General features: G+C 50.0%; 1 protein-coding gene and 1 pseudogene across 2 annotated transcripts; both read left to right on the top strand.

The window, feature by feature from the left end:
* Positions 1–3836: 3836 nt before the first annotated feature.
* On the top strand, positions 3837–10352 carry LOC119355511 (MA3 DOMAIN-CONTAINING TRANSLATION REGULATORY FACTOR 1-like). 2 transcript variants are annotated; one of them, XM_037622325.1, is made up of 4 exons: positions 3837–3950; positions 4065–4230; positions 8180–8268; positions 8361–10352. In XM_037622325.1, the coding sequence occupies exons 2-4, from the start codon at positions 4092–4094 to the stop codon at positions 10122–10124; spliced, it is 1992 nt and encodes a 663-aa protein (XP_037478222.1). In that variant the 5' UTR covers positions 3837–3950; positions 4065–4091; the 3' UTR covers positions 10125–10352. The 2 variants fall into 2 exon arrangements, with proteins under 2 accessions (XP_037478222.1, XP_037478221.1); XM_037622324.1 differs by having other exon boundaries at positions 8177–8268.
* Positions 10353–11041: 689 nt separating this feature from the next.
* LOC119355510 lies at positions 11042–13256 on the top strand (annotated as a pseudogene).
* Positions 13257–14732: the final 1476 nt, after the last annotated feature.

Raw genomic sequence — 14732 nt, 5'->3', positions numbered from 1 at the left:
ATGAAACTTGGCTTTTCTCAGAGATGGGTTGATATTGTTATGACACGGTAACATCAGTTTCATATTCGGTTTTATTCAACGGAAAGAAGTTGGAGGAGTTCAGACCTAGCAGAGGTATTCGTCGGGGAGATCCAATCTCCCCTTACCTGTTCTTATTGGCAGCGGAGGGCCTTTCAGGCCTATTGAAAAATTTAAGTCAGTCATCTCAACTGGGTGGGATACAAGTGGCGCCCTCGGCACCACCTGTTAATCACTTGCTGTTTGTGGATGATAGCATGCTGTTCTTTAAAGCAACTGGAGGAGGGGCGAACGAGGTGTCAAACCTGTTGGAGAACTATTGCCAGGCTTCAGGTCAGAGAATTAACACTTCAAAGTCATCTATATTTTTTAGTAAGGGGTGCCCAACCACTATTAAAGATGAGATTAAAAACATCCTCAACGTTCCTAATGAATCTTTGAACGAAAAGTACCTAGGGATGCCTTCAGATATAGGTACATCAAAGAATGGGGCTTTTAAGTACCTGAAAGATAGACTTTGGAGTAAGGTGAAAGGTTGGATGGAAAAGTGCTTATCATCTCAAGGAAAGGAAGTTTTGGTAAAATCAGTGGCACAAGCAGTGCCAATTTTCTCAATGACATGTTTCAAATTACCAAGGGGGCTTTGTGAGCACTTAAAAAAGTTGATAAGACAGTTTTGGTGGTGCAGCAAAGAGGGCAAAAGGAAACCAGACTGGGTTTCCTGGAAGTCTATGACACAGCCAAAATTTATGAGACGGCTAGGGTTCCGGGATTTCGAGCTTTTCAACCTAGCTCTTCTGGCAAGACAGTCCTGGAGACTTCTGCAGCAACTAGATTCATTGCGTGCGAGAATATTGAAGGCAGTATACTACCCTCAAAATACAATTCTGGAAGCTGAACTAGGCAACCGGCCATCACAGGTATGGCAGGCTATTTTGGAGGGGAGAGATGTCCTTAAGCAAGGGATCATTAGGAGAATTGGAGACGGTACAACAACAAGAATTTGGACGAATAATTGGATACCAAGGATCGCTTCTATGAGACACCTTGCTTGTCTCTCGGCCAACCCTCCTCTTTTTGTAAGTGAGTTGATTGATGCACATAATGCAGCATGGAACAGAGAAGCCTTGGATGCAAACTTTATTGCGGCGGATACCTTGGCAATCTTGGCCATTCCGGTCTATACCAGACAAATGGAAGACCACCGAGCTTGGAACTTTGAAAGAAACGAACTATTTTCAGTAAGATCTGCATACCGAATGCTTGCTGACACAAAACGTAGAAGGGAGGACTGGTTAGAAGGAAGATCGGGTTCCTCTGATATCGAAGCAGAAGCAAAATCGTGGGAGACTTTGTGGTCGGTTCAAGTCCCAGGAAAAATTCGACATTTCATGTGGAGGTTGTCCAAGCTATCAATCCCAACAGAGGACGTAAGGCATGCTAGAAAAATGGCGGATGATGATAAGTGTCAGCTGTGCGGGATGAGAGATTCATGGCGACATTCTCTGTTTGAATGTCCAGTGGTCAGGTGTGTTTGGGCTCTGGTAGATGAGAACATACTTGACTTCTTACAGTCATCGGCGAAGCCAAATGCCAAGGTGTGGTTATTCTCAGCTTTCGATCATCTACCTCGAGATAGTATGGTGACGATGGTGGTGACCATGTGGGCAATATGGTGGGCACGGCGAAGGGCTATCCATGAGGGAGACTTGCAAAGCCCACACGCGACTCATTCTTTTGTCAGAAGCTTTATCGCGGAACTGGCAACTCTCCAGGCTGGGGCGGCAACATCAAATGATGAAACACAAACAACCGCGAGACCTGCAGCCAGGCAAGGATGGAGGGCGCCTGAAGTTGGAACTGTTAAAATTCAAGTCGATGTGGGAGTTTCAAGAAATGGGAGAAGAGTGGCAGCTGCTACTATCGGCAGGAACCATGATGGTCTCTACCTCGGATCTTCAGCAATGGTTTTTGATAAAATACATGATCCACCAATGTTGGAAGCATTGGCTTGCCGCGAGGCTCTTGCCCTAACTCAGGACCTATATGCAGACCATATTGTTGTTGCGTGTGACAACAAGACAGTTGTAGAGGAAATCAAGAAGGGATCAGAAGGAAGATACAACAATATCATCAAGGAAATCCAAGCCCAAGCTAGACTTTTTGTTCGATGTGACTTCATCTTTGAAGGTCGAAAAGGGAATATTGATGCTCATAATTTAGCAAAATTTTGTACTTCTTTAGTTCAAGGTCGCCACGTGTGGCTGGGAGAACCCCATGACACCTTTGTTATTCCTGTAAACCGAGACAATAATCAATAAAGTCAGGTTTACCACTCAAGAAAAAAGAGAGTATATCCTCTCAGTACCCCTAAAAAAGAAAGAGTATATCCTCTCAGTACATCCAAAACTACTCGTATAGCTTGCAAACATCAAGTTGAGTACAGCACTACTGATCGTAAAGCGGCGCACACCTGCGTTCAGTCACTCGTTCACTCCACCCAGCCAGGAGCCCGCCAAAATGCGATGACGACGCTAAATTACACACGCCTTTGTCGCACCACAGGCACGCCCCTGTCGACTTGCGTAGACGAAGCCACGGATCCAGTCATCAAGATAAGTACCAGTACACGCAAACAAAAAAAAAGCCATCGAGATGACAAGCAAACCCACGCACAGGCTGTAAAGATGCAACTGAATGCCACATTATCGCGCATCCATGTGATTGCAACCGAAACAAAGCCACAGCGACGAGTCCAGAAAATGAGGTAAAGCCGGTCAGTTACAGGTGCGGCCAGTGAACCCTGAGGTGGATTTTTGTCAGCGATCGATGGAGCCAGCCGGTGAGGGCGTGTACAATGCATAGTCTTAAAGTGATGCCTCGCATGCCATATAGGATCGGATATGACGTAAAATAGGTTCGGATAGAGAAGAGGAATCCTCTCCAAAAGGCGGGTGCTTGAAGATAAAAAGTATAGTCCGGTGACAAAAGCTGAAAATGTAGGAATGAAAAGTAGAGATGCACGTGTACTAAAGTCATTATTTTCTATTTCTTAATAAGGCCCATTAGTGATAGCTTGCATTGGAAAGAAAAAATAAATATAGATGCCTCAAATTATTTTTTATCATGGGGCATATATATCCATATGCCATCATTGTACATGCGCTGAGGCGAGGCACGCTTGGTTTACGTGCTCCGTCTCCGTCCGGAACGTCCATCGCCGCCGCTTCCTCGTCGTGGCCGCCGCGTGCGGGCTGGAAAGGGACGGCCAGCTTTTCCGACGCCTCCCTGACGTGTCAGCCCAGCCCCGAACCACCACACGCGTCCATCCCCATCCGCTGCTCCCCGCAAGCCATCCGCCCGATCCACGTGAGCCCGCCGCGTCCATCCCCCCGCGCCCCACCACCCACCGGCCCATGCGCCCGTTCCACGGACCCAACCCCCGCCCCACGACAAGGACACGCCGCGAGGCCGTGAGGCATGACTGGCAGGTGGTCCCGCCTTAATGTCACTGAGAGCATTTTTAGGGATATAATTATGTCACTGAGGGCTAGCGGGTCCTGTACGACAGCGCGCCGACCTCTTATTTTTCTCTTCTTCCATCGGTCTCACGGCGGTGGTGCTTGGGAAGTAAGAAAAGAAAAGCCGTGAAAAAAGTCCAGATTTTCCATTTTGCGGTGGAAAAAAGTCCGGTTAAGCCCGGGGGATTAACTTAACTTAACAAACCCGGGGGTAAATGTGATTAGCGAAGGCGGCCCAATATAAACGATAGGTGTCAGAGCGGGATAGTAGCCCGATAAATAAAAAACTCCCTCCCCCCTGCCCCGCTCGCCTCGCCTCGCCTCTCCGCTCGCACTCACCGCGCGGCGCACGCCCGTGATCCGCCTCGCCGGCTTCCGCCGCTGCCCCGCCGCCGCCTCCGATCTCGGCAGGTATCCACGGCAGCAGCTCCTCCCGATCGGCGCCGAAGGCCGGCTCGATCCAGGCCTTGCTCTCGCTCGATTTTGTGTGCTGATTTGATTGGGTCTGTGTCCGTGTGCGTGCAGGAGGGCGCGCGGAGGAGGCAGAGGGAGATGGCGGCGGAGGACGGCGCGAGGTCGCCCACCAGGATGCTGGCGGAGGGGCATCTGCGGATCGCCACAGGCGGGCGGGCGCCGGCGGACGGCGGGATCGCCGTCCGCCACATCCCACACCACCACACCGCTAAGAAAGGTGACTGACTGCTAGCTCGCTGCGGCTATCTTGTGTACTCCTCTACGTTGTCTGTACTGCTGAATTATGTTATAGTAGTGCTGGATTATGCTATGCCGTAGGAGTAGGGAGTCGGTTTGGGAATTGGTAGATGGGGCTAGAATCGTAGGGAGTGTAAATGTTCACTTCTGCTTTTGCTAGGTACAGTGCTTTGCTGTCCTCTAGAGGGTGATTTGATGATGCACGTAGCAGAGGTGATGATTTTGTTCCTAGGGTTGCCTCTTGCTATGCATGCCTGATGGAGTAGCATGGCGTTTGGGACTACAATGGTTACTAAGTATGATGATGGTTTGATGTTGTGTCAAGTTTTTCAGTGCACTGTAAGCGGTAGAAGACCATCATCGAGTATACTAGTTCATGGTGGCGGGAAAAGCCGATGCTGGTTGATTTTTGTTTGGTTTGATGTCGGTGGAGTCCTGATTTTGTATGTAGGCGACGGTTTCTGGTTAGTTATAGGTGGCTGTTTCTTTTGCCGAAAGGGGTTAAAACCCAAAATGTTGTAGTGGTCGCCGACAAAGGTGACAGCAACGATACACGCTGCTTATTTCTATTGGAGTTCAGTTCTCAGTTTGGTCATGCAATTGGTAGTAGATTTGTCGATTTCGATACGGGTTCTGATTTAGTACGTAGGTGATGGTTTTTGGTAAGTTGTAGGTGTTATTTTTTTTTCTCTGAAAGGGGTTGAACCCAACAAGACATATGTCGTATGGGTGGCCGACAAAGTTGGCAGCAACGATACACACTGCTTGTTTATATAGGACTTTAGTGCCCTGTTTGGTCATGCAATTGGTAGTGGATTTGTCGGTTACGATATGTTGATCTAAGTATTGTCTTTGTGCTCCATTGTTGGTCGGTATTATGGTTATCTAAAGTTGACGGCAACGATATACGACACCGCTTGTTTTTATTGGACTTCAGTGCTTGCTGCCCAGTTCAGTCATACAATTGGTAGTGGATTTGTCGGTTTCGATATGTTGATCCGAGTATTGTCTTTGCGCTCCATGGTTGGTCGGTAACTCAGTATTATGGTTATCTAAAGTTGACAACAACGATATACGACACCGCTTGATTTTATTGGACTTCAGTGCTTGCTGTCCGGTTCAGTCATGCAATTGATAGTGGATTTGTTGGTTTCGGTATGTTGTTCTGAGCTTCTGGAGGGGCTATAAGCTCGCGTTTATAAGTCCTAAAAGCCTACGTATGTGACAGTTTCTGGTAATTTTTGGTTGCTTGTTCTTGACTGGAAAGCTATAAATTATTTAGTGCGCAATTGTTATGGCGCTGCTAGAAGGAGGGCGCGAGAGGGCCGGCCGGGGGCCTTCTGCCCACGGCCGGGCAAGATGGAGGGGATTTCCCTCTTAATTCTTGCTTGATTAGATTGATACATCTCCTCTCTTTATATAGAGAGGTTTACTTGACTCCCAAGCAAGGCTTACCTGACCCCTAAGCAAGCGACCCTTATCTCTAATTAACCCTAAGACTAATGGGCCCATTACGTACTCTAACACTACACCCCACCTGGACATGCAGCTTGTCCTCGAGCTGCAGCCTAACCAACTTATAACCATGACTTGACGCAACAAAAACCTAACACCTAAAAACAAGCCTTTTACATCTCGGCTTGTTTTATTATTCTCAACCTGAAATGGACTGGGACGCTTTATTTTGGACCCCTTAACAAAAAGTGGACACCATCCGCACGTCGGACGTGCACGTGTACAGCCACCTGGATCCCATGGACACCACCTGGACAAAAGGAGTGCATGTGTATGACCACCTGGAAGTGGTCGCAAGAGTGACCAGCAGAGGCGCCCTCGCGGCGGCCGGTGGCGGAATGCAGTGGTGCTACGCGGTGCGCTGCTGTCGGTGACACCATGCCTTCTCCCTGCCGGACGGCTGTTGGTTTGCACTGCACAGGGAAGAGTGAAGGGCTTGCGATGGAGAATGACGAGGAGGGGTGCGCCCCCCCAACCGCTGATGTCGCAGACTTTGAGGTCGTTGCCCGCGGGGAAAACAGCATGCCCGCCGCCCGTGGGGGAAACCGCATGCCCAAGATCCCCGACGCAGCGGACGAGATCGAGGTCCTTTGCGCAGCGAAGCGCAACTGGGAGGAGCGGCAGCTGCAGACCACGCAACTCCCGCACACGCCGACGTGCTAGGAGGCCGCGTGCAGCAGCCTGCAGCCTCACCATCGCCGACACGTGGCGGGTAGTGATCCAAGCTGGAAGCGGTGACGACGACGGCGGAAGCTTGATCTGCTGGATGGGGACGCCCTGGGGAAGCGGTGATGGCGACGGCGGGAACTTGATCTGGTGGATCGGGACTCCTGTCGGCGCGGTCGATGCGGGGCCAGAGCTGACCGGTGATGGCTGCTGCAGTTGCAGCGGCTGCTGCGGCGGAGCGCCGGGCGCAGCGGAGGTCGCCAGGAGCGGTGGCTGCCACTGCAGCCAGGGCGGGGCGGTGGATGGCAGCTGCTGCAGCGGCCTGATGAGCGCGGCGGAGGCCACCTGGTGCGGCGGCTGCCACGGCAGCCAGGATGGGGCGGTGGTGGCGGTGGATGGCAGTTGCAGCGGCTGCTGCAGCAGCCCGACGAGCGCGGCGGAGGCCACGGCAGCCAGGACGGGGCGATGGATGGCAGCTGCAGCGGCTGCTGCAGCAGCCCGGCGAGCGTGGCGGGGGCCGCTTGGTGCGGCGGCTGCCACGGCGGCGCGGTGGCGGTGATGGGCGGCGCAGCCGGGTGCGGCCCATAGGACCCGGCCAAGAACAGATGGATCTCCTGGACCGCCTGTGTTAGGTCCCGCAGCGCCCCGGACACCTCCGGGGTGAGGACGACGGGGGCGGGCGCGACGGAAGATCCCGGCGCGGGCAGGAGCGGGGCGACGGTCGTGACCGGCAGCGGAAGAGACAGGTTGGGCGGTGGTGAAGACATGATCGAACCGAAGCTAGCTGATACCAAATTGTTATGATACCAAATTGTTATGGCGCTGCTAGAAGGAGGGCGCGAGAGGGCCGGCCGGGGGCCTTTTGCCCACGGCCGGGCAAGATGGAAGGGATTTCCTTCTTAATTCTTGCTTGATTAGATTGATACATCTCCTCTCTTTATATAGAGAGGTTTACTTGACTCCCAAGCAAGGCTTACTTGACCCCTAAGCAAGCGACCCTTATCTCTAATTAACCCTAAGACTAATGGGCCCATTACGTACTCTAACAGCAATATCCTCATGGATTCAGCGGAATATGCATTTGTCGGTTACGATAGTCTGGTGTGGTTACTGCCCTTTGTTTCTATTACTGGTTTCTATTTCCCTATATGTTTAAGCATGTGGTCAAAGCTTAAAGCTGCTCAAAGTGCAATCTCCAATTGTGGGATCTGATTATTATTTTCCATAAATGTCAACTGCCAAATGCTGAGCAGCTCACGCTATATATCCATACTTCATAAGTAAAATGCTATGAGTATGTTTAGCTTGTTTCTCAAGTCATCGGTTTTTTACTTGATGATGTTGTTTAGGCAATTATTGTTGTGTATAATAAATTCATTTTTGGACTTCTATTCCATTCTTTTCTTTAGCGTATCTGATTTGGTACTGTGATAATTTCCCATTTCCATACGTCATGTGTCTGCTTTTGTGATATTAACTGCAGACATCTAAATATGTACTCCCTCCATTCCATATTACTCGTCGCTGATTTAGTACAACTTGGTACTAAATCAGCGACAAGTAATATGGAACAGAGGGAGTAGAAGTTTGCTTGCTTCCACAGTTCAATGAGAGGACAATATTTAGTTCTTTTCTACTGTTACTTCTGCGTAGATTTAGCATTGGGTTATTTTTTTTTGGAAATACTATCTTATTCTTCATAGTTCCTACGGATATTGTTGTAACTCTGTCAATGCTGCTTTCAGAAGATGGTGGGAAAATTGAACAAGACAACCTTGGAGATGCAAATCCGTTACCATCCCAAGAGTTGGGCAAATTAGTTAATGGAACTAAAAAGGTTTGAACTATCTATACTCAATGGTATTCACCAACATTTCGTTCTCTGTTGATGTGACTTTATAATCTAACAATGCCTCTCTGCAAATGCAGGTTCCTGCTACATTAGATGACTACAGGAAGCTTGTAGTTCCAGTAATTGAGGAGTATTTTAGTACAGGAGATGTGGAACTGTCAGTTTCCGAGCTAAGGAGTCTTGGATCCGATCAGTTTCACAATTACTTTGTGAAGAAGCTCATATCCATGGCAATGGACCACCATGATAAAGAAAAAGAAATGGCGTCAATTCTGCTGTCTGCCTTGTATGCTGATCTATTGGACTCCTCCAGGATGAGTGAAGGTTTTATGATGCTTCTAGAGTCAACAGAAGATCTATCTGTGGATATACCAGACGCTATTGATGTCTTGGCTGTTTTTGTGGCACGTGCCATTGTTGATGAAATACTGCCTCCTGTTTTTCTCACTCGAGCTAGAGCATTGCTTCCAGAATCTTCAAAAGGTATTGAAGTTCTGCAGGTTGCTGAGAAGAGTTACTTGTCAGCTCCTCACCATGCGGAGTTAGTTGAACGCAAGTGGGGCGGGAGCACACACTTTACTGTAGAAGAGGCGAAAAAGAGGATCCAGGATATTCTGAGGGAGTACATTGAGAGTGGAGATACAGATGAAGCCTTTAGGTGCATAAGGGAGCTGGGCCTCCCATTCTTCCATCATGAGGTTGTGAAACGTGCTCTCATCCTTGGTATGGAGAATCTGTCGTCACAGCCATTAATCCTGAAGTTGTTGAAGGAATCAACAACTGGCTGTTTGATCAGTTCTAATCAAGTGTCGAAGGGTTTTTCTCGGGTTGCTGACAGTGTTGATGACCTGAGCCTTGATGTTCCTTCAGCCAAAACACTTTTTGACAAGCTGCTTTCCACAGCCATATCTGAAGGGTGGCTTGATGCTTCGTTCTGTAAATCTGCTGCCCCTGGTGAAGATATGTGGAATGCAAGCAATGAAAAGGTGAAGCATTTTAAAGAAGAGTCTGGTCACATAATTCAGGAGTATTTCCTCTCAGATGACGTCCCGGAACTCATTAGAAGCCTTCAAGAGCTTTCTGCCCCTGAATACAACGCCATTTTCCTAAAGAAGCTCATCACGCTTGCTATGGACAGGAAGAACAGGGAGAAGGAGATGGCTTCTGTACTTCTTTCTTCACTCAGCTTGGAACTATTTTCCACAGGTGATATCATGAAGGGATTCATAATGCTCCTGCAGTCAGCAGAAGACACTGCCCTCGACATTGTGGATGCTCCTAGTGAACTCGCCCTCTTCCTGGCCAGGGCAGTGATCGATGAAGTCTTGCTTCCACTGAATTTGGATGACATCAGTAGCAAGCTGCGCCCGAACAGCAGTGGTAGTCAAACTGTCCAGATGGCCAGCTCTCTGCTTGCGGCCCGCCATTCTGGTGAGAGGATACTGCGCTGCTGGGGTGGGGGCACTGGCTGGGCTGTGGAAGATGCAAAGGACAAGATCTCCAAGCTTCTTGAGGAGTACAACACAGGCGGCGACCTGAAGGAAGCCTGCCAGTGCATCCGCGACCTCGGGATGCCCTTCTTCAACCATGAAGTGGTGAAGAAAGCGCTGGTGATGGCGATGGAGAAGCAGAATGAAGCTAGCATCTTGGCTCTGCTGCAGGAGTGCGCCGCCGAGGGGCTGATAACCATCAACCAGATGACCAACGGCTTCGCTCGCGTCAAGGAAGGCCTGGACGATCTGACCCTCGACATCCCCAACGCGCAGGAGAAGTTCAGAGGCTATGTGGAGCTCGCGACAGAGCGCGGCTGGCTGCTATCTTCCTTCGCCTCCCTGCCCTGAGCTCTTCTTCCCCAGATGGCTAAACTTGGAAGAAATACCTCTGTATATCTTACACCCATGCTGTCTTTACCACCATACCGAACTTCTTCTGTTCCTAGTCTTTTCTGAGCCGGAATGGTATGGTATACCGGAGTGTGATAGGGTTGTTGGTGTATTGGTCTGTGACTTGGAGAGTTTAAGGAATAACGCCATTTGGCTTCAGGACTAGTGGAGTTGTTTTTAAATTGCTGTCCATGGTTTTCTGCTTTTGAAGTTACTTGTTGTGGACGTGTAGTAATATGTTTTCGTGGCCTTGGGATAGGGCTGTCCAAGGTGAGATGGCAGAACACAAATAGTAGGAGTAGCTCACAATACGGAAGTTACCGCGGAAGGCTCACAACTCATCTGTTTTCCTTTTCTGTTCTTATAAAAGAAAAATCCCAAAGAGCGCCATCATCTCTCAATTTCAGCCCATTAATCTTTGGCGGCACCGTGCGGGTATAATCTACTCCCTTCGTCCCATAATATAAGAGTGTTTGTTACTACTCAGGTGGAGGGGTAGTTAATTAGAACTTTCATCTCAAAACAATTAATTACAACTTTGATTGGATGCATCCCGTCTGGCCATGCGTGGTATTAGGGCAGACCTGCTCATCCTATCTCTCTCTCCAGCGGAATACTCGTTCACGGCCAGGCACTTGAGAGGGAGACATATATTTGGTATATACCAGATCGATAGATAGTTATTGCCCATCATTTTTGGCAATACACGTGATGCGCTGTTATCTTGGTCAATTCTCAGTGTGATGTGTTTGTTGTTTTCTTCACTGTTCTCCTGTGATGCCAACTTCTGTGACAACGTGATCCATCAGGCAACCATAGATTTCTGACCAAGTGAGGCGAATAGTCATCCAAGGGAGCGTGACGGGGGCTACTACCCATACTCATCCTGGGCGGCGGCTAAGGCCGGCGGCTTCCGCTCATGTTCTTCTACCCCGGCTGGCTATATATCCGTGTGTATGCTTGTCAAATTTTGCATCACGCACTCGGCCTGCCATGGAGGGTTGGTTAACCTTATGTTTCATAGCCCTATCCACGTTGCTGGCCCTTTGGTTCTCCGGCGGCAAGAGCAAGCCCAGGAAGCACCTGCACCTGCCTCCCGGGCCATGGACTCTCCCGATCATCGGCAGCCTCCACCACGTCGTCCTCGGCACGCTCCCTCACCGCACCATCACCGATCTGTGTCGCCGGCACGGGCCACTGATGCTCCTCAAGCTAGGCGAGGTCCCCACGGTGGTGGTCTCCAGCGCCGAGGCGGCGGCGGAGGTGATGAAGACCAACGGCGTCGCCTTCTCCAACCGGCAGACCACCGAGCTGCAGGAGATCATGGGCTTCGGCGGCAAGGGCATCATCTTCGCCCCCTACGGCGACCACTGGCGCCAGATGCGCAAGGTCTGCATCGTGGAGCTCCTCAGCTCCAAGCAGGTGAAGCGCATGGAGCGCGTCAGGGCCGAGGAGGTGGGCGGCCTCCTCCGCTCCGTCATCGCGGCCACGGCCGCCGGCGCCGCCGCCAACCTCAGCGAGATGTTCGCGGCGCTTGGCAACAATGTGGTGGCGCGGGCGGCGTTCGGCGGCAAGTTCGCGCGGCAGGAGGAGTTCCTCCGCGCCATGGACCAGATCATGGACCTGCTGGGGGGCTTCTGCCTGGTCGACCTCTTCCCGTCGTCCCGGCTGGCGCGGGGGCTCAGCAATGGCGAGTGCCGCGTAAAGAGGATCCGGGACCTCATTGAGAACATCATCACCGAGATCCTTGACGAGCGCAAGGCGCCGCGAGCAGCCGGTCATGGCGCATGCAGCACCGACGATGAGGACCTGCTGGACGTGCTGCTCAGGCTGCAGGAGGAGGACTCGGCGTACCCTCTAACCACAGAGATTATAGTCACTGTCTTGTTGGTGAGTATTTTCCTTCTGGTCATTTTCTAATCGTTTGGATCTACTATGTGACCTCTACGTCATGTAGAGGCAAGTTAACATCATAGCTAGGTTTCTCACAAAAAAGGTACTGGAGTATATATAGTTTTCGCTGTAACTTTGGGCTTTGACTCGCTGACAGTTAATCTTTTATTAACACCATATGAAATACTTGCATACTACATACTGTTTAAAAAATACTTCATGCCAAGTTTGTTTTGAAAATTTATATAGTATTTAATTATAATTATATGTTACAACATTATTATTTTCAGGACATGTTTGCAGCTGCTTCAGAGACTACAGGAACCGCTTTGGAGTGGGCCATGTCAGAACTCACAAGTCATCCTGAAGTTATGGCTAAGGCACAATTAGAGGTTCGAGAGGTACTAGGTCAAGGCCGAGCTATCATTAGCAATAGCGATCTTGCAGAACTCCACTACATGCAGATGATCATCAAGGAGGTTCTTAGATTACATCCACCCGCCGCTTTACTCCCTCGCAAGACCAGAGAAGACTGCAAAATTATGGGTTAGGACATCCTTAAAGATACCAATATATTCATCAATGTCTTTGCAATTTCCCGGGACCCTCGGTATTGGAGCAATCCAGAAGAATTTAATCCAGAGAGATTTGAGAACAACAATGTGGATTATAATGGGACAAGTTTTGAATTCACTCCTTTCGGAGGTGGGCGACGACAATGCCCTGGAATAGCATTCACATCATCAGTTTTGGAGATTACCTTGGTAAACTTTCTCTATCACTTTGACTGGATGCTTCCTGACGATGCCAACTCAGTGTCACTCGATTTGTCTGAGAAATTCGGGTTCACTGTCCGTAGAAGGACTGACCTACTGCTCAAGGCTATTCCACATGTATGCTCCAGGGCTACACATATATAGATCCAAGAAGTAGATGTTCATATGTGTTGCATTGTACCTTTATACATACATTAGAATAAGAGCTCATGGAATAACTTGTTGTGCCACATTACATGCCAGAAAAGTGGAAGCAACTATTGGCAGAAATTAAATTTCAACTTTCAAACTGGGAAAGCATGCCAACATCTCGCTCTGTGGCCAATTTTGAAGATGTTATCATCAGTGCGATTCTAAGTAAATATTATTGGCTTGTATTTGTTAAGGTTTTTTTGAAAGATCCAACACAGCTGGCTTTTCATGTTGATCATAGCAGAGTGTTGGGGATATTACTACTGGGCGTAAACCGGCCTATCTGGGCCGGGTTAACTTCATCAGTAGTTAAGTATGTTAAAGTCTATGAAGGTAGATGAGGGCTCAAGACCCATAATCGGTTGAGAGCCTGTAGCCGTAAACCGACGTCAATATGTAACTTGTATTGTAAGTTAGGAATAAGTAGAGACCAAACCGGACACATCTATGAGCCGGTGTCGGGACTCTGTAAACCGACGGGCGTCACCCATGTATATAAGGGGACGACCCGGCGGCGGTTCAAGGACAACAGACAACAACTCGAGACATAGGTGAAGCTTGTTTGCTCCCTAGTCATCGAAACACCCATCAATTCCATCACAACTAGACGTAGGCTTTTACCTTCATCGAAGGGGCCGAACTAGTATAAACTCTCTTGCGTCCTTGTGTCCGCTTTAACCCCTTCAAGCTAACCCGTCGTGATGGCTCCACGACTAAGTCCTTTCTTTAGGACATCTGCCGTGACAAAACCACGACAGTTGGCGCCCACCGTGGGGCTATCGCACGATGGTTTCCGGTTCTTGGAGGGCCGCTTTGGAGGACTCGAGGGCTACGCTGTAGGCCGGATGACTAGGAGTCATCGCGGCAAGCTCTACATCGACGACGCAGGCTGGGGCCCCGAGGCCGGCTCAATTGAGTACGGGTACCGGGTCCCCTTTGGTAGCATTCACGTGTTTTCATTGGCAAGATCGGTGAACCGGGCCCTGAGCCGGACATCTGCACCGACCTCGTCGAGACGGCTCAGCGTGCGCAATCCGCCCGGGTTAAACCGGCCATGAAGCGTGCCTTCGTGGGAGTGATCCATGGAGGAAATTATGAGGACGGATCGGAGTTTCGCGGGGCGACTGTCGTTTGTTACGGTGACGAATCTTCGACCGGAGAAACCGAATCTCTTTATCAGCTATAAGATGGCCAGATTGAGAGCTGTTCCGATGGCGACAGTATTCCGGACCCCTCTGATCTGCCTAACCGGGTTGGAATATTCATGACCGGAACACAAGCAGCGCTTCATTCTTCGATAGCCGCGGCAACGATCTCCGGTTCAGCAGCGGCGACGGCTGCCGGGGCAGGAGGCCCTGTGCGCCCGCCGGCTCAAGTTCTATCAGAACTATTTGATGCGTTGGCTGTGCTTATGGCGGAAGTTAATCCGCCAGATCAGGACGTTCACAACACGGAGATTGCAAAGGTAAAGGAACAAATCACCCAGGCCAAGACGGATCTGGCGGCTGAGGACACCAGGATGGCCGCAGAGCGGGCCGCTTTAGACGCACAGACCTACAGGCTTATGTTAGACCAGAGTGCGTCGCATGAAGTCATGAGAAGGAAGCACCGATCCCGCTTACCTCCGGTTTTCAAGGCCAGAGACCTTTTCAACACTCCAGGACCAAGAGCCAGCAATCCGCTGGAGGGGAACCGGGCAGAAGCC

The sequence above is a fragment of the Triticum dicoccoides genome, chromosome 2A, assembly GCF_002162155.2.
Source record: "Triticum dicoccoides isolate Atlit2015 ecotype Zavitan chromosome 2A, WEW_v2.0, whole genome shotgun sequence".
NCBI classification, from domain to species: domain Eukaryota; kingdom Viridiplantae; phylum Streptophyta; class Magnoliopsida; order Poales; family Poaceae; genus Triticum; species Triticum dicoccoides.
Note: the sequence above shows the minus strand (reverse complement) of the source record. Positions and strands in the feature narration are given on the sequence as shown.